The following is an 18,873-nucleotide window of genomic DNA, read 5'->3' on the forward strand; positions in this document are numbered from 1 at the left end:
TTGCTGTATAAGTCACTTGCAATTGTACCAGGTGACGTCATATATTTTTGCTGATATCGCTACTTGTTATTTTAGGCTTTACTGTTTTCTGTTATATATTCTATCCTCCTCTTAAGCGCTAAAATCGAAGAATGATGCAACTGGTCGTGGCGAACATCAAGTCCCGCCCAGGTCACCTCTTCCCTGTTTCTATTGGTCGAATCCTCTGAACAGCTGTTCATGATTGGTCAGAATTTTTTTCCGTTGTGCGCACAAGACACACGGGGGTTGAGTAAAGCAGGGAGCCACGTTGACACAAGAAGTGGCTTATGTAGGTTTTTTTTTCGTGTCCTGGGAAATAAGGGTCACGTCGACAACTGTGTGTCTGTTCAGGCAGGTCTGCTAAAGCGTCAACAGTAAGATAATTGTTGTTTTGTTAATGCTTAGCAGTTTTATCCATTGAAAGCCGAGCTAGCAAGAGACACTGGTGGGTTAGGGAGAGCTAGCATCATAAGAGGAAGCAACTAGCTCCTCTAGCTCGGTGGTATTTAAAGGAGTTAAGGGCTTAATTGAACCGTGGCACGTTTTATTATAACTTATCTGAATAAAGGTTCTAGTTTTGTTGAATTTAAAGTTTTAGATGCATTTCTGAACTCGCAGTGAAATAGCTGCATGCTTTTGGTTGAAGATAACTGTAACACGATAATAACTTGTTTAAAGTCTAAACAGTTACTTTTGATTTTGTTTGGGGATTATCTGAAATTTTATTCTCACTCTTAAATTTGTTTTTGTTTTATTTTTTTTAATCAATCTCGTTAGCATGAATGGAAGGTCGGGATGCTAGAAGAAGAAAAAAGGAGCAGATGTTAAATCTGCAGCATGTCGTCTGTTTTTCTGGACAGGTCCTGAACGCCACATCAGCTGCCAGGATGAGTGTTGGATTCATTGGAGCAGGCCAGCTGGCTCATGCACTTGTGAAAGGTTTCACTGCTGCAGGTAAAGATTTTATCCATCGATGCACTCATTAAAAAAAAAATTCTTTATCTCTCAATTGTCAGGAGGATGCAGCAGTCAGGAATTTTTTTCAGACTGATTTATGTTTAAAATGCCTCAGCAAACCCCTGAGGAGTTATTTTCTTTATTTAAATTTTTTTTCATCATTGCAAATAAGAGATGAGCTAATAAGAATTGTGTGGCCGGTTTCCAATCTTCCTGTTTTGTAACTGAACCGCAGAGATAACATTTGAGTCTCTAGAGCAGTGTTTTTTTTGTTTTGTTTTTCAATCCTGGTCCTCAGGACTCACTGTCCTGCATGTTTTAGGTGCATATCTGCCTCCACACTCACCTGTCTCTAAATAAATGGGTGATTAACAGGCCTCTGCAGCCCTTGATGGCCACTGTGGAGGTCATGCAATTATTTGAATCATGTGTTGGAGCAGAGACGCGTCTAAGGCTACATTCACTCTGCAGGTCTTGCTGCTGAATTCCAATTTTGTTGTTGTTGCAGAAATCAGATATTTTTTCTATTTTTTTTTCTTTGAGGTGGCTGTTTATACTCCTATTAAAAGGCGACAGTCATCAGACTTCAGTCTGAACGGTTCAAGACCGCAAAGCGACCCGCAGGTGCAGATAAAAGAGGAAAAAGTCACAGAGCAGCGTGCTGTTTGCGGAAGTAATGGTGAATGTACTGGTTATAGTTTTCAATAAAGTTTTGTTTATAAAAAAAAAAAAACTCAAAGAAAAAACAAACAAATGCTGATACCGGCTGGTGTATCCCCTTGGTATTAGAAAGCTGTTGAGCAACGAGAGCTGACAATATTCAGACCACACCACAGCAAGACTAAATAAGGTAAAAAGAAAGCTTTTAACAACGGTCTTCGTTGATGAGCGCTAATTGCTGCTACTGCGTGTGGATGTGCAGAAACAGGAGAGTGATGTGAAAGATGGATGAAATGCGACATCCCCGTTCAGATGTCAGACGCTTTAAAAAATATCCGATACGTATCCAAATTAGTCCCACGTATGGAAGTAGCCCAGATCAGATTTTTTTTTTTGGGAGGGGGTGAAAAGATCAGAATTGGGCCGTTCACACTGAGGTATGATGGCGTGTCGCATTTAATAGCAGTATGAATGGCCACCCCAAGAAAATCAGATTTCAGCAAAGAAATCACAATTGAGCATCAAGACCTGGAGTGTGAACGTAGCCTAAAACATGTCGGCTGTTCTAGGAAAGGCGGTGTGTGTATTCAGCATGATTCTCAGAGCTCCTAAAAATTGGTGGATTTTGGTGGAATGGACACTGGTCTTTACCACAAATCTGAGATTTGTGGTAAAGACCAGTCCTTCGTGATATCTGCTTTAAGTCTTGCTCTCTCTCACTTTCTCACAGCCTGGAGGAGCGGCTTATTGGAGAGTCGAGTTTTATAGCATGGCGCTGGATATAATGTAGCTTTGCGTATATGCCGTCAAAGCACTAATGATTGGGATGCGCTATGCGGTGCAGCTCTACTTTTTCTTTTTTCTTTTTTTTTTTTGAAGATGTGAAACAGCTGCAGGTCAAATCGCACCAATAAATTCATATCCACATTTCCCCCCCCCTTTTTTTTTTTTTTTTTTGTCCCTGTATACAAACTACTTCACATCGACACAGTAAACCCTTGCAAATACGTTTATTTATTTTATAGACAAGCAGTGCCTGTGAATAAATTGTACATTTTCTGTAAAACTTTTTATCAAACTCAATTTCCATAGATTATGGTTTTTAATTCCTGTTTGGGCAAGATGACCAGAAAGAACTGAGTGACCTGCTGTTAGATATAATTTATTGCTGGCAACCTTTAGATGCATCTGTGCGCCAACATAACTGGATCAAATGTCCAAATAACCTCCTGCTCATGTCACCAAGCTCTGGACAGGTCTGGTAGTGAGCCATTCATTTGATTTAGGTGTGTTCTAACCAAAAGTTGTCGAACAGTCGCTCTCAAGTACTGCAGTTGGAGACCCCCCCGCTACATACCATCAGTAAAATGACCTGAAATGCAAAGCTTTTAACGTAAATTGAAAACATTCACCAAGTTGATCCATTGCCTGTACGAAACGACCTATAGTGGAAGATTTATTTATTTTTGTCCAAGAAGTCAAGTAAGGTGTGAAAGGTGCAAAGCTATTCCTGGTAAGTCATTATCTGTGTTTTGAGTCCTGCTGCTGTTCCATGGGCAGCAGAGCTTTTCCTGACCGCAGACGGCAGTTTCCACTGCAGAATAATTTGATCCAACTTTCAAACACTTGGACTGAGAATGTGTTTGTCTCCAGCTTTGAAAGGTAAACAGAACGATAAGATAACCTCGGATCAACGTGACATTGACTTTAGCCGTTTCCCGTTTTGCTACAAGCTGTGCCTGCACTACACAGAGGGGCAAACATAGTAAAACAGGGAAAAGCTAGTTTTGCCAAATAATCATCCAGGATATACGTTAAATTTTGCTCCTTTTTTATGTTTCTTGTGTCAAAAGATTCATGTAAGTTTAACATTTTGTAAGTTGTGTAAATACTGTAGATTGAGCATCTGGAGCATAAAATGACTAACCTGACAAAAGCCAGCTGTATGTCGCTCCGCCTAGCTCCACTCACATACATCTGGGACATCGCCGGTAGAGAGTGATTTCTCCAACCAATTTTATGGTCTGGCCAATCAGGACGCAGGGCTGGCATTTCATAGATGTGACGTAGAGGAGAAGCGACCATGACGTGAGACTGTTTTGATAGCAATGGCGGCTCGTTGAGGAAGCAAGCGTTAGCATTGATGCTGCTATTTCTTCCGTGTTGTCCAATCTACCTAATATTGTTTCATTAAAAGAACATCAGAGAACGGCTCTGAAGGCTTTTGTTGGTGGAAACGATGTTTTCGCCCTTCTCCCGACTGGATTTGGCAAGTTTTGTTTTCCGGGGTGTGTCTACGGCAGAGCGGTTAGCGGTTAGCGGTTAGCGGTTAGCGTGAACCATGTTAGGAGGCCTTTAGTCCTCAACACGGTCGGCCTGGGATCGACTCCGACCCGCGGCGCTTTGCCGCCTGTCTTCCCCCCTCTTCCTGTCAGCTCACTGTCAATAAAACACGTGCAACTAGAGCCGCAAACACATTATTATTATTTTTTTTTTTTTTTTCCTGCGTCGCTCTCATCAGCGTCACGGGTTAGCTTCGGTGTGAGTGGTTGAAATAGCACGTCGATAAAGATGACAGACAAGTGGCTTATCCAATCATATGCAAGGATTTTTTATAAGGCCCAGCCTTCAGTAAAGGTAATTCCTATGGAGAGGTCCCAGATGGATGTGAGTGAAGCTAGGCGGAGCAACATACAGCTGGCTTTTGTCAGGTTATAAAATGACAGGCCAGGAAAAATTAACCTGGCCTGACAGATTGATAATGTGGGGCACTCTAGTTCTGCACATTATCAGTCTGGGACTGCTCCATTTGAATCCGTTTGGGGAAAGGAGGGAAGTTCAGCAGAACTTTCTGAGCTGATTGAGAGAAGCGACACCTAGTGCCCGCCTACCAAAGGTTGGACGGTATCAAATTAAAACGTAAGCAGCATGCATCGTGAGAATCCATAAAAAGGTAATCTAGTCAAGGCATGTCTTGCTGTTCTTTCAAAGATGAAATCCTGGATTCTTACAAAACAGAAGTGATAGCAGCAGCAACACGTGCATCCTCCTGTGCTGCCATGTTTAAGTTCGTTCGGCTGTGGGCTCAGCACCTCTTATTTTATTTTCGTCACACCGGTATGTCCCGCCTTAAACCCCAACACTGCAACGTGATTGGCCCGAACCGTTTCTGGTTTGGACATAAACATTCGAAGACGACACAAGATGGATTCTCGTGTGTTTGTGAACGCACAAATACCGCGAGAAATTCATCTTGCAGGCAAGGTTGAGGAAAAATAGCTGACTGCACTGCAAAAACGGAACTAAAAAATAAGTCAAATTTTCTTGAAATTAGTGTATTTGTCCTTGATTTGAGCAGGTAAATAAGATTATCTACCAATGGAATGAGTATTTCGACCCCTAAAATAAGATATTTAGATATTCTGCCCTCTAAATGAGACTATGGAGATGAGTTGTTCCTATTTTAAGTGCAAAAATCTCATTCTATTGGCAAATCATCTTATTTACCTGCCTAAATCAATGACAAATACCCTCATTTCAAGAAAATTTGACTTATTTTTAGTTCCATTTTTGCAGTGTGATGGTTTGGATCACTCTCAGCTTGTTTTTTCAGTTCCTGTTATTTGGATTTCCTCCTGCTGCGTCTCACTTTTTTTTTTCTTGGTTGTGTTGCCGTCTCCTCGCCCTCCTCTTCATCCTGTCTTCGTCCTCAGGTGTGATCGCTGCCCACAGGATTACAGCCAGCTCCCCAGACACAGACCTGCCCACGGTGACGGGGCTGAGGGTGAGAAGGAAACTCTGTACTCAGCTCTGCCGGGTTTGGAAACGGGCAGAACGCTGCTAAATAAACACGTTTGACGCCTCTCTTTGTTGCCAAAATCACAGCGTTTCTGGTTTTCCTTCAGAAAATGGGGGTGACGCTGACCACGAGCAACAAGGAGGCGGTTAACAGGAGCGACGTGCTGTTTCTGGCGGTGAAGCCCCACATCATCCCCTTCGTCCTGGACGAGATCGGACCGGACATCGAGGACCGGCACCTCATTGTCTCCTGTGCCGCCGGAGTCACCATCAGCTCCATAGAGAAGGTGAACGTCCAGCTGCGGGTGTTTGATGGGTGGATTGGGTCGTACTTTTCTACAGCCGCTTTTCTCTTGCACGGTGCAGAAGCTGCTCCAGCACCGTCCAGCCCCCAGAGTCATGAGGTGCATGACCAACACCCCCGTCGTGGTGCGAGAGGGCGCCACCGTGTACGCCACTGGAACCCATGCAGAGGTAACCGGCAGTCTGTGTGTGTGCTGCTCCAGCAGAGACGACGTATTTGTCTGGATTTTAAAGCTGAGCGTTAGAATTCATCTATAATGACCCACCTGTGGTGACTGAAGGTGGAAGATGGGAAGCTGCTGGAGCAGCTGATGGCCAGCGTTGGGTTCTGCACGGAGGTGGAGGAGGACCTCATCGACGCTGTAACCGGACTGAGTGGCAGCGGACCCGCCTATGTGAGTTTTTAGAGTTGATTTATTTTGGAGGTAATAGAATTTGATTAGAGCTTCAGTCCCAGAGGTTCTGAGTTCAACTCCCACAGGCTGCCATTCTGGGTCCCTGAGCAAGACCCTTAACCCCTGATTGCTCCCCAGGCGCCGCACAGTGGCAGCCCACTGCTCCCCAAGGGGACGGGTTAAGATGCAGAAGTGAATTTCTCCATTGTGAGATCAATAAAGTTCAATTATTTTATTATTTTTATTATTGGCATGAATACTGGACAGAACTTGCCGTCTGCTCAGCAAGAAATATTAGTTTCTGTGACGTGTCTGAACATTTCTCAACTAACTACAAATTTGGGGCAAAAGTACATAAAAATTTACTGTACTATTTAAAATGTTATGATTTTTATCACTACATGCAGACAGTTGAATATTAGTACTTTACAACCTTTTTTAGAGTTAAAGGGTTATATAACAAAGAAGTTAAAATTTCTTTAAGCATTTTGCTACCGGGTTCTAGGCTCTCACCTCTCCTGACATTGTGGCCCAAAACTTGACACCATAAAAGTTTTCCCCCTGAAGCCATTTTGGTTTTGCCCATTTCAAAGGTCAGTCGAGCTTGAAGACGTCGATGTTTGTAGCGGAGTTGCTCAACGCGACCCCCCCCCCCCCCCCCCCCCCCCCCCCCCCACTCCATGCCGAGGTTAAACCCGTCTCTCTCTGGACGGCGACGCTTCTACAGGAGGATAATCCCAAGCAGCAGAACTGGGTTTGGGTTGGTCAAAGCAGGCTAATCTTCAGCTCTCCCAGCCCCGTCGAATACTGGCGGGCTGTGCTGAAAAGCCGGCTCTGTGCCAGGAAACTAACCAGTTTAAACTCTGTGAACGCTGCCAAGAAAACTGGTCAACTATGCAGTGAGAATTGCAGCAGATGGCAACAGGAGATGGAGGTGCAATGTGCTAAAGGACAAACCGTACACGAGCTGGTACTGGCACCAAACGCTCATCTGGGAGCCTCAAACGTCAGATTTGGAAAACAAGATGTAGAGGAAGATGTCTTGGGTGGTTAGACCAGTACTTCCTGTAATAAAGCTGGAGTTTATGTGAAAGAACGTCCCTCAGCTTTAGGGTAATTGGTTTGGTTAGTCTGGATCTTTGGCGGGACACCAGAGTTGCTTCGTTCTTTACAATAAACTTGGGAGGCTTTGGCCGAAGAAGGAAGCTCTGTCTGAAATGAAACCGTAAGGTTCAACAGCGTGTTTGTTGCAAAAACACGTGAATAAAAGGTCCAGAGGAAGGTTGTCAGATGGAGCGTCTAAAATAAATATCCCCCCCTCCCCCCGTTTCCTTTCAGTGTGTTTTAAGAGATATAAGCTGCAGAATCGTTCCTATCCCGGGACAAAAAAAAATGGTTTTCACCTTCATGATTCAGAAAAGTGGAGGGAAAAAAATAAACAAACTGCTTTTATCTCATCAAAGGTTTTGTTTGAAAGCAGGAGGGAGCCCAGAGTATTAATAACTTGGTATTGAAGCTGAACTCTTCCTGTTTTATGCACAGGAGAAGCAAAGACTAAATGTTTGAGATTTTTTTTGACTATTTTTTTGACATACCTTGACTAGTAGCTCCTCTTTAAGGACCTGCACAAAACCAAGAAGACACCAACCCTGACCCAACTACACGTTACAGAGGGAACCCTAACGAGTTAAAGCGCTGATGAGTCTCGGATCTTTGTGATGCATTTTTGAACATTTTCTGCTCGTTGGTTTTGGGTTTTTCTAACCAGGCCTTCACAGCCCTGGACGCTCTTGCAGACGGAGGAGTGAAGATGGGTCTGCCCAGGAGGCTCGCTGTCAGACTGGGAGCTCAGGCTCTGTTGGTGAGTTTTCTGATGTTTCATCGCCGGGTAGGAGGCAAATAAACCTCCAGATTAACAGCGTGCAGCATTTAAAGTGACTGATACCAGGGATGCTCTAGATCAGGGGTGTCAAACTCATTTTGGTTGAGGGGCCGCATACAGCTTAGTCTGATCTTAAGAGGGCCACACAAGTAAACTCATTGCAAAATTAAATAGAACTAATAAATGTGGACTTGTTGTTGATTTTTATATTAAATTAATTTCACTTTTACACAATATATTATGAATAACCTCAGCGTTTTTAAGAAAAGTATGCACAATTTGAACAATACTTTTACTCAGTTAAACATTTACTTGTGCATTATGCATAAGAACTGATCACAGTGATTATACAATGTTGAAAAACATTTTTCACATTTTTTGGAAATTAAAAACACTGTCCTGCATGACAAAATACATCAATAAGATAAAAATTAAGAAATGATTTAAATTTTTCCACACCTGAAGCTTAATCTGCTAATTAAAACACAGCGCCCCTCGTGGACAATATAGGAACTGCAGATTTTCAATTAAACTAAGTACATGTTTTTTTCAATAATTGTTTTATCATTCTCTTCCTTTTTGTCTCCTCTTTCTTTCACCTTTTCTTTTTTCTTCTTGTTCTTCCTTTCCTCTCCTACTTTCCCATTGTAGTGTCCATATCATTTGAGATATTCCCCGCATGAATCATAATAAAACTATTCACATTCATAAATCAAGCGGAGCACTATGGCAAAAGCAGTACTGCTCCACTTGTGAAAGTCAAATCTGATGAGCTCTTTGTGGTATTAAGACAACAATTCTTATTGCCACATTGCCAGACAGGCAATGTTTGACACCCCCGCTGTAGAGAAACTAGAGCGTAGTAGATGCTGGCGTACGAATAAAAAGATACCTCTCTGGTTCTTAAGCAGTTGTTTTTTTTGTGTGTTTATTTTAGTATTAATTCTCACCATTTTGACGTTTAGAAATGATTTCAGCTGTTTGGGTTGGAGCACGCAGTCTTATTGCTGTCCTGCTCCTGTTTCTCCTCAGGGAGCGGCTAAGATGCTGCTGGACTCTGAGCAGCACCCTGGCCAGCTGAAGGACAACGTTTGCTCACCAGGGGGCGCTACCATCCACGCCCTGCACTTCTTGGAGAGCGGCGGCTTCAGGAGCCTCCTGATCAACGCCGTGGAGGCTTCCTGCATCAGGACAAGGTGAGGCTGTCTGTAACAATACGCTGATTTAGATCAATATCTGATCAAGCACCTTGCTAAAGTATTCATACACCTTGAGTCCTTTCATGAACTTTAACGTATTTTATTGGGCTTTTATGTGACGCTATTCGCACAGGATACCCAGTAAGCAACCCGCCACACAGTAGTACAGAGCCCATTTCTATACTGTATAAATGCGTTTAGTGTTGAATTTCTACCCGTTGAGACATTTCCTGTTCGTAAAATTGTCGGGGTGGTGGGTACGAATGAGGACAGACATGTACCGGCTCCCTCTGGCTGTGAGATGCAACAACAGCTCGAGGTTTAGCTCTTGTTGCACGGTGCGATAGACGGGAGAAGAAAAGACAAGCGCAAATAACCGACTGCACATTAGAAAACGAGCCCAAAAACCGCGACTCTACTGGCGGTTTTAGAAAATGGAGAGCCCAGAGACGCTTAGAAGCAGAATGTTTGCTGCACTGCTTCTATTACACAACCGCTCACATGCACAATGAGCAGCAGAGATGTCCGTAAATTTCAGCAAATCTCAGGCTTTGGTTAGGTTATCCATCGTGAATGCGTCATGTAAAACGCTGATGTAGGGTTTTTTTTTTTATTATTTATAACATGAGGTCCCTAGGTAAAACTAATCCTGTGGGAACAGGGCTTAACACAACGTATTGTAATAACTGTGGAGTAGAAGGAAATTGACCCATTTTTTTTTGTTGTTTTTTTAGTCAATACTTTGGAGAATTATTTTTTTGTTGCAGTTAAATTTTTTTTCTGTTTTTTTTTTTTCCATCTTTGTTCATCTGGAGACTAAAATATTTGGCTTTACAAATTAGCTAAAAGTCAGATTGTCAGAAAAGTGTATGTCTCGTATTCTCATGGATTTTGGTCTGGACTATGGTAACGCGTGAATATATGCTTTAATAAACCCTGCCACTGCAGCTCTGGCTGTATGTAGGGGTGGATGATATATTCATTAACATCAGGATCAGTCTGATGAGTAAAACTGGGCCAATAATGACAACCAGTGTTTTGGGATGTGACATAGTGTTTTGCATGTAAACCAAAGTTCAGTTTTGGTGAAAACCTAACCAGAGCAGCATTTTTGCCATCATCCCTAAATTACTTGTGGCAAAATGGAAACTGAACGTCTTATGGATTTTTTTTTTTTTTTTTTCCCCCATTTATTGCATTCTTCTTGTCGCTGTTCCATACAGTTAACGTATGATTCTTGTCCGTTCAAATGATTCTCCACCTGAGCGATGGGTCTCTGCATCTCCTCCAGAGGGTCATGGTGGGCCTGTCGGCTGCTCCTCTGAGTGTTGCTCTCCCTGCTTGGCTTTTCGGTTTACGTGGATGATCATGAGGCAGAAGGCAGCAGTTGTGAAACACTCCTTCCATTTTCACCTGATGGATTGGGACATTGCTCTGAGATATTGTTTTATTATCTAACCCTTCTTTAAGCGTCTCTCTGAGCTGTCTGCTGTGTTCCTCGGTCTCCATGATGCTTTTAGTTCTCTAACAATCTGAGGCCTTCACAGCACAGCTGGATGTAAATGGAGATAAGTTACACACAGGTTGGTTTTATTTACTAATTTGTTGCCTTTTGTGGGTAATTCGTTGCACTGTATTGTATTTGGAGGCATCAGAGCGAAGGGGGCTGAATACAACTGCGCGCCATGTTTAAGGGTTGTCTCATTGCACAGTTGAATTACACTAAACACCTGATGTTCGTTTTTGTCTTTTCTTTTCTCCTCTGCAGGGAGCTGCAGTTCCTTGCAGACCAGGAGCGCATCTCCCCCGCAGCCATTAAGAAAACCACCCTGGACAAAGTGCTGCAGCAGCCCGGAGTCACCGTCAGCGGAGACGCCAACGGCAGCGGCCGACCGGGCCTCAACCTCTTCAACAATCGCACGTCTGGGATCAAAAAGAAGAACTGAAGGCGAAGAGAGGCACACAGAAAGGCAGACATGTTACAAGTCCACCCATGTTGGCTCGCATACGTCTCAAAACTGGACTCAGGACGTCTCTGAAATCACAAACAAATCAGCTTTGAGTTATTTTTCTTTATTCATACATGAGCAATGAAGAGACACATTTAACACAGGTGTATTCTGCACAGGTACAGCCTCTAACCGTGGTTACAGGATTACTGCACACACGAACACAGGTCCGGTTAGACGCCGGAGACAAACCCGAGGCATCTTAGCTGTGCACAGTTCTGGTCGAGTCTTCATAAAGTTAAAGCTCCATCATGTGGCAGCTTTTTCTCCAAATAATTCAAAGTTCTCACTTGGGTTCGTAAAGCGTTTTCTAAATAAACAATGATGATCAAAGACCGAACAGTTTTGATCATCTGAGGAGTTCTGTCGGGGATTTTTTTTCAAAACAAAAAAAAACAAACATGTTTCTGTTGGATAACAGTAATTTTAGTTTTCATTTCAACTCTGAAAACCCAAAGATACTTTTTACTTTATATATGCAAATGCTATGTAATTACCTGGAAGTGCTACAATAAAGCTTAAATAAGCTATTTTAAAAATCGTGATGTAAAGTAGTTACAACTCATCCAGTCGTCTTCATTATGCTTGTATTCCTACGCTAAACACAGAACCGCTTTATAAGTTTTGGCATCTAAGTCTTTAAACTTGTCTGTTGTTTTTATTTGTCAGTAATTTTGATTGCATTTTGTATTATTAAAGTGTGTTTTGACCCTTAAAAGCAGAACTTTTTGTCCCCCAAACATTCTGTCTCCTGAAATAAAGGAAAACGGACCCTTAGCATGATGCTGCCACTACCGGGTTTGACTGTTCCCTTAGGTTTTGCTAAAGTTGAACCATTTCTTTCACCACAACGTCTTGAGATTTTAAATTCGTGCTTTTATCATGACTCTTTTAGAGTCTGGACTAACTGTGTGACTGCAGCCGAAGTTGAAGAATGATACAAATTTGGCGATTGATGCAGATGGAGACTTTATTTTTAATTCACGCAAAATTATTACCAGCAAAATAAAATCTTACAATATAAAATGTTAGGTAAAACATGAAAGGTTCATCTTTTAAAAAAAAAAAAAAAAAAAAAAAAAACGTTTTTGCATCCTCCTTAATTTCTTTAACTATAGGACCGCATCTATCCAGTAGTGTTTATTCAACCGGAGTTTGCACCAAAGTGATGTTTTTTATTATTATTATTATTATTATTATTTATTAAACTTGGATGAATATAACAATGTTTTTCAATATTTGTTCTATTTATTTTAATTGAGCCCAAAATAATTTGCAAACTGGATGTTTTTCTTTACTAAAAAGGCAAACATGCTAAACTCGATGTTCTGAATCTACAATAATTTACACATCCCTTACCTGCAGAAAATGTGATTCTTTTTTTTTCAATAAAAAATATTAATTGAAAAAATTAATATTTTAATGTTGAGTAGGTTGGAAAAAAAATGTTTTATTTTAAGTACTTTTGCCTTGATTTTGACCCACGTGACAAAAAGTAAGAACACCCCTACCCTAATCTTTAGCGCCCTCCACAGATTCTCTATCTGGACTCCAAAAGTATAATTACTCCCAGTCAGAGGACGTATGTTGGTTCTTGAAAATCATTTCTATTGTGTGGGTTCATCTCACCCTGGAGAAAAAAAAAAAACAACTCAAATGCATCGCCACATGTACTGTTTATCAGCCAGTTTCCAGTCTGGCCTCCAGATGGCGCTCTCTAATCAACTTGTCTCATATAAACAGCTTTGGGGATCAAATCACCTTCATACCACTGCCAGTTGGGAGTAACTTTAACTTGACCTTAACCTTGCATTAAATATAGCCTCGCCTCCATAATTATCAGTAAACAGCTTTAGCTGCGTTGCTACGACACGTTTCCCCACCCTCCATCTGAAGAGCTTTTTTTTATTTTTTGCCCCCTCCTGTGGGTCAGAGCCTCCTGAATTCTTTCCAATCAAATCTCTCTCCTGCTAAAATTAGCCCTGAAGTAAGAAGAAAAAAAAAGGTTGTGTTTTTATTTTATTTTTTGTCTCTTAAAAGGCCCCGAGGTGAGCTGTGATTGGCTGTTTTTTTTTAAGAGGAAAACCAAGTCCAGGTTTAGATGGCCTCTGTCAGCAGGGCCCTATGGTCGCGGAGGGTTACAACAAATACTGGAGGATTTCTCTCTTTCCTATCAGCCCACAACATCAAACCTGTTGGTTTTATTTGTTTGTAGTTTCAAAGAAATCAAAAGTGTCTGATTTCTTGGTGGCAGCTACTTGGGTCATTCAGTTCAGAGGGTCACCACAACCACAGGGTGTAACCTTTCCACACTGGCAGGAAGGCTTCAGGAGAAAAGCCCACAGCAGACACATCTCTCTGTACTAACTTCAAGCTTCGCTTCCCTGCAAAATGTCAAAAAAAAAAGTTTCCAATTTTCTTACTTAATTCAAGGAGGAGTAGATTAAGGAGAATGGAAAAAAAGATTTCACGGGAAGGAAGGCGGAAATGTTCCTGTCTGCGCGCCTGGCTGTTTGTGAGCTTAAAACCTAAAATATCACTGAGTTCTCTAAGAGTTTGATAGCGGAGGACAAAGAGCAGCAGCGTTTGGCTTTAATAGGAGAGCGGCTACCGCAGACTGCAGCTCTCTAAACTACTTTTTCTCTTCTCTATCTTTTTTTTTTTCTTCCCCCTTAGACATTTGGACCCGTTCCTGCGCTCCGGGCTGCTACGTTTTGGGATTAACAGCCGCCACTTTGTGCTGGTTTGAGATAGGCTCACGGATGTATTCAGGCAATACAGGTGCATAATAGCAAACGATGAAGAGGAGCGATGGTTTGTGAAGAGCCATGTCCTCATTATAATTGGACAATTTATAGCTGTTGTAGGATTAGTTTATTCCCACTCTTAAACACACACACACACACACCGGCATCCCCTGATTAAATTGCGTCCTGCGTGCTCTTGGTGCAAGCCGGGCTGTTTATTTGTGCTTGCAATAGTTTTTTTTTTTCCCCTTCTTCTCACTCTGCTGCTGAAGCGTCTTGATAATCCCCCCTCTTATTCAATGCTCGCTCCTGCCACTGTCCGTTAAGATTAGCCTTTGGAGGAGAGCCTTCTGTTTGCCTCTCGTTATTGGACTTCTGCCACCTTTCTCTCGCTGAAAGGCGTCGCTCCTGCTCCAAAAGGTGAGGCAGATGCTCTCCGTGTCACTCACCACTGACGCCGCCAGGGTCTAAGACGGCGGGTTCAGCTGTAGATAATCCTGAGCTGGAAGTCGGTACGTTTTTTTTTTTGTGTGTTTGTGTGTGTGTGATTTGAGCCTGGCGTGAGATTTCTATGCACAGGTAAGGCCAGATGCTGCCTGTCATCTCCATTCAATCAATGCAATCAGTGACCTTTGCAGCAGCGTGGCTGTGTGCAGGAAGCACCAGAAACGATGAAGAGCGAGTTGCTGTTTTCTAACTCGCAGTTAAGGAGGTGTTGGTTATCCCCCTGAGCTGTCGGCAGTGTGTGTGTGTTAGTGTGTGTGTTAGTTAGATGGAGACCTGTGCATTACATTGATCTTTGGAGCAGATAGAGTATCAGCTTTGTGCAGCTGTCTGGTGAAACGGTCGCAGGAACAGGAACCTCTGATGGTTACCACACAGTCAGTGAATCTGCATTATGGGCTTCCCTCTGCTGCCAACTTGCAAAGCACAGACCTTTTTTATTAATTTATTTTTTGGTCCATGTTCAAAACGTCTCTACCGGTATGTTTTTTTTGTGTGTGTGTGTGTGTTCTGGACCCTTTAAAATGGTTTTATGCTGCGTCTCGCAAAAGTATTCACACCCCACGGACTGTTTGACATCACGGCTGCAGACTTCTCTGCATGCTATTGATGTTTTACGTGGCAAACCAACACAAAGGGAAGTATAATCCTGAGGTGGCTTGCATTCGTATTCAGCCCCTTTTCTCCGACACCCCCTAAATAAACTCCCATCAGACGTCACCTAATTGGTAAATAGAGTTCACCACAACGTTGATGTTTCCTCCTTTTTTAATTTTATTTTATGGACAATATAAAACTTTCTTTCTTCAAAAACCAACTGAGGCCTTTCTGTTTCATACCTCTGTGCAGGGATCAGGTTTCTAGCAGCTTAAATGTCTAAACTGTATTCTCCAACGTATTTCTTTTTCATGCGTGTGTGTTTGTTTGTTTTGCTCAGTATCATTGTGAAAAATCATTTCCTCTTGCTGAATCAGTCTGCGATCTCTTAGTTTGATCACACTGGATGGACCATATTTACTTACATGCCTTGTAAGTGATGCTGGTGAAACCTGTGCTGAGAGATAGTTAGTTTGATATACTTTTTACTCCACTGTGTCCACAATGTTTGATTCCAGATGCTGCGTCTGTCCGGTCATCTCCCCATCCAGAGTGTGCATGTATGTGTGCGAGCAATGCTGGTTTTAAGAAGTAAAACACTTGGTCACAATAGGAACGCCCAGACAGAACAGAGCGGACAGGTCAGGACGGGTGGACGACTTTAAAGTGGTATAAGCTCTCAACATGAAACCTACCAAGACGGCCGATTAGCGCCTGCAAGGGGAGCATTATTCTGCCCTCGTAAAAGAGCGGCAAAAAAAGAAAGGCTTTCTTCAAAAAAAGACAAAAAGAATACCTCGTTGCAGTTTGCCACCAACTACAGCTACATACTGTAGTCAAGGCTGGGAGGTTATCTTTCAGCTGGACAACAAACCCCGAGCGTATACAGCCAGAGCTACAATGCAATGAATTGGATCAAATGGCCTAGTCAAAGTCCAGACTTCAAATCAAAGTTTAGAATCTGTGGCCAGGCCTAGAGACTGATGTTCACAGCCACCATGAGCTGAATCTGATCAGCAGCTGTAATTTCAGCTAAACAGGGTGCTTGCTCTTTTTCCAAATTAAAATTCCAGACTTTTTCCAGACTTTTTTAAAACTGAAGACCTTAACTTTATGTACTTGTGTACTTGTGTGCCTACTGCCTACTTCATTGGTTGAGATTGTACCAACTGTGTTTATTAGAAATGTTAATTTTTATAGGCTAGTATTCAATGAACAAATGCATTATTCACAGTAAATTATGCTTTTACTGATGAAAACGTTTCAAAACATGAAAATCACAAGTACATAAATTTCACGTCAAACAAGTGTCACAAAAACTATCTATATAAAAAACATGAATGGATGGATGAATGTATGTAGAATTCAGTCTCACTCACATCTCATTTTTTCTGTCCTTGACATGACTGAACTTATCTTTATGTTATCTCATTTTAACTTCTGAACAAGCTGTATCACAACAACACTCACAAAAGTGCATACATTTGACCTTGCGCACTTGGTTAGAACAAAAAATAAACGGCACAGTATGGCAAAGACTAATTTTTAATTTCATTTAACTTCAAATCCAGTTTCTTCTGGATATCATTCAGCTTCCCTTCCTTTTCTTTGGCAGCCTTCCTCATAAAGGAGGTTCTACACAGTGCCGACGCTGGAGGACAAGTATTTTGTGACCCATATATGGTTTTCCTTCCACGTCACAACCATTTACTACTTTGTGTCGGTCTGTCCCACAAGATCCTAATAAAATACATTAAAGTTTGAGGTTGTATTGTGACCAGCTGTGAAAAGGGGTGTATATATATATATATATATATATATATATATATATATATATATATATATATATATATATATATATATATACACCCACACTGCACCCTAAAGTATTTATTCACAGCAGACACAGTGAAGTAATCACTTCTCACCAGTAAAAATGATCAAAACTCTTTCAAATTAAAGGGCAAAAGTCATCGCTTTTAATATTTTTCTATTCTTTAGAGAATCAACAGTATGGATATCTTTAAGCGTCGTCAAGCTGTTATGGAGACAGTCGTTATAAATGAATAATGCAACCAGCACTGATGCATCAGGTTGTGCCTCCTGTTTCAGCAGCCTGCCAGAGATTTACTCCTCGGAGCTCTAACTTGTGTCTAAGTTGTTCATCAGTAAATAAAAAACAGGCTATTTCTGTGTCATTGTCAGGAAATAGGCTCCTAATAATGGCTGAGTGCTTCCTGGGCTTGTACACAGAGTCATTAATTCCTCTGAAATGGAAATGGATAGTGATAGTGCACTTCAGGGCCTAATAGGCTGCTTTGGTTTTGTTAGGAGAAATGAGGACTGATGGCGTTTTGTTGTGTGATGTGTTTACGGAGCTAACGTCTGATTGTCTGCCGCTTTATGCAATAGAAATAATGTCAGAAAAGATTTTTAACTGAGTCAGAACTCATAAGAGGAGCCAGTGTTTTGTAAAAATAAACCAAAATAAAAAATTTATTCAAAATGCTTTGGGATCTGAAGATCAAGAGCAAATCGATGTACTCATCCTCTGGAAAGTCAACGAGGAAATCATCCGCTGCTCTGCGGCAAATCACTTCCTTCTTTAAGTGGTGCTGCAACAATTTTAATTTTATTCTTTGTGCTGCTCAGATGCCTTTTGTAAATATGTACAGAAAAATGCACGCAGGGCCGGTTCAGGCCCATATAATCACAGCTCAATGGATTATTACCCCCTGGATTATTGTTGCCTTTATGTCCTGCATACATCTGAGTTGGGCGGTTCTTGCATCATTAGTCCAGCCGCTGTCCTTGAATTGGGAATCTTCCCACTAACTGAAAGGGATTTGCCCCAAAATAATCATCTCAAGGCTGCAGTCATCGCTGCTGCATGTGAATCTTTTCTATTACACTTCTTCCTTCCACTCAACTTTCCACTAATATGCTTAGATACAGCACTTTATACCCTGCAATCTCCTTCAGCAATTTCCTTTTGTGATGGTCTATGACTTTCTGTGGGATAACTGTCAAGTCAGCAGTTCTTCCTGTGATAACATAAAGTTTCTGTGTTAAAAATAGTTCTCTTTTTTTTGTAATATTCTTATTTCTCCAGTGACTAAATTTTAGGCTGGCAGAGATAAACACTTCAAATATATAACTTTGGGTGTATTGAATGTAGATAATGTTTCACTTTCTACCACACCTCTTCCTTCCACTCAACTTCCCACTAATATGCTTAGATACAGCACTTTATACTCAATGACTTTCTGTGGGATAACTGTCAAGTCAGCAGTCCTTCCTGTGATAACATTACGTTTCTGTGTTAAAAATCTTTCTTTTTTTGTAATATTCTTATTTGTTGAGTAGCTAAATTTGAGGTTCTCATATACACGCCTAACCATCAAAGCTGGCAGAGATAAACACTTGAAATATGTCACTTTGTGTGTTATGACTCAAAATAACCTGTTTCACTTTCTACCACACTTCTTCCTTCCACTCAACTTCCCACTAATATGCTTAGATGCAGCACTTTATACCCAGCCAGCTTCTTCAGCAATTTCGATTTGTGGCGGTCAATGACTTGTGGGACAACTGTCAAGTCAGCAGTCCTTTCGCATGATAACACAAACACTTGTTTAAAATCTTCTTGCTTTTTCTTCTGTAGTATTCCTATTTCTTGCGTAACTCAAGTTTAGGTTTTCATTAGCAGCGAGACTTACTCATCAAAGCTGAGATAAATATATCTATTGCTGTGTAATGAATCTAAATAATCTATGTTTCTGTATCTCATAGATACAGAAC

At 41.5% G+C, this 18,873-nt stretch overlaps 1 protein-coding gene across 1 annotated transcript; it reads left to right on the forward strand.

The window, feature by feature from the left end:
* The first annotated feature begins 240 nt into the window (after positions 1-240).
* Positions 241-12,015, forward strand: pycr1b (pyrroline-5-carboxylate reductase 1b). Its single transcript, XM_012849973.3, has 9 exons — positions 241-395; positions 882-975; positions 5,352-5,422; positions 5,544-5,723; positions 5,803-5,910; positions 6,021-6,134; positions 7,903-7,995; positions 9,049-9,212; positions 10,984-12,015. The coding sequence occupies exons 2-9, from the start codon at positions 909-911 to the stop codon at positions 11,159-11,161; spliced, it is 975 nt and encodes a 324-aa protein (XP_012705427.1). The 5' UTR covers positions 241-395; positions 882-908; the 3' UTR covers positions 11,162-12,015.
* Positions 12,016-18,873: the final 6,858 nt, after the last annotated feature.

This window comes from Fundulus heteroclitus, chromosome 5, assembly GCF_011125445.2.
Source record: "Fundulus heteroclitus isolate FHET01 chromosome 5, MU-UCD_Fhet_4.1, whole genome shotgun sequence".
Classification (NCBI taxonomy): domain Eukaryota; kingdom Metazoa; phylum Chordata; class Actinopteri; order Cyprinodontiformes; family Fundulidae; genus Fundulus; species Fundulus heteroclitus.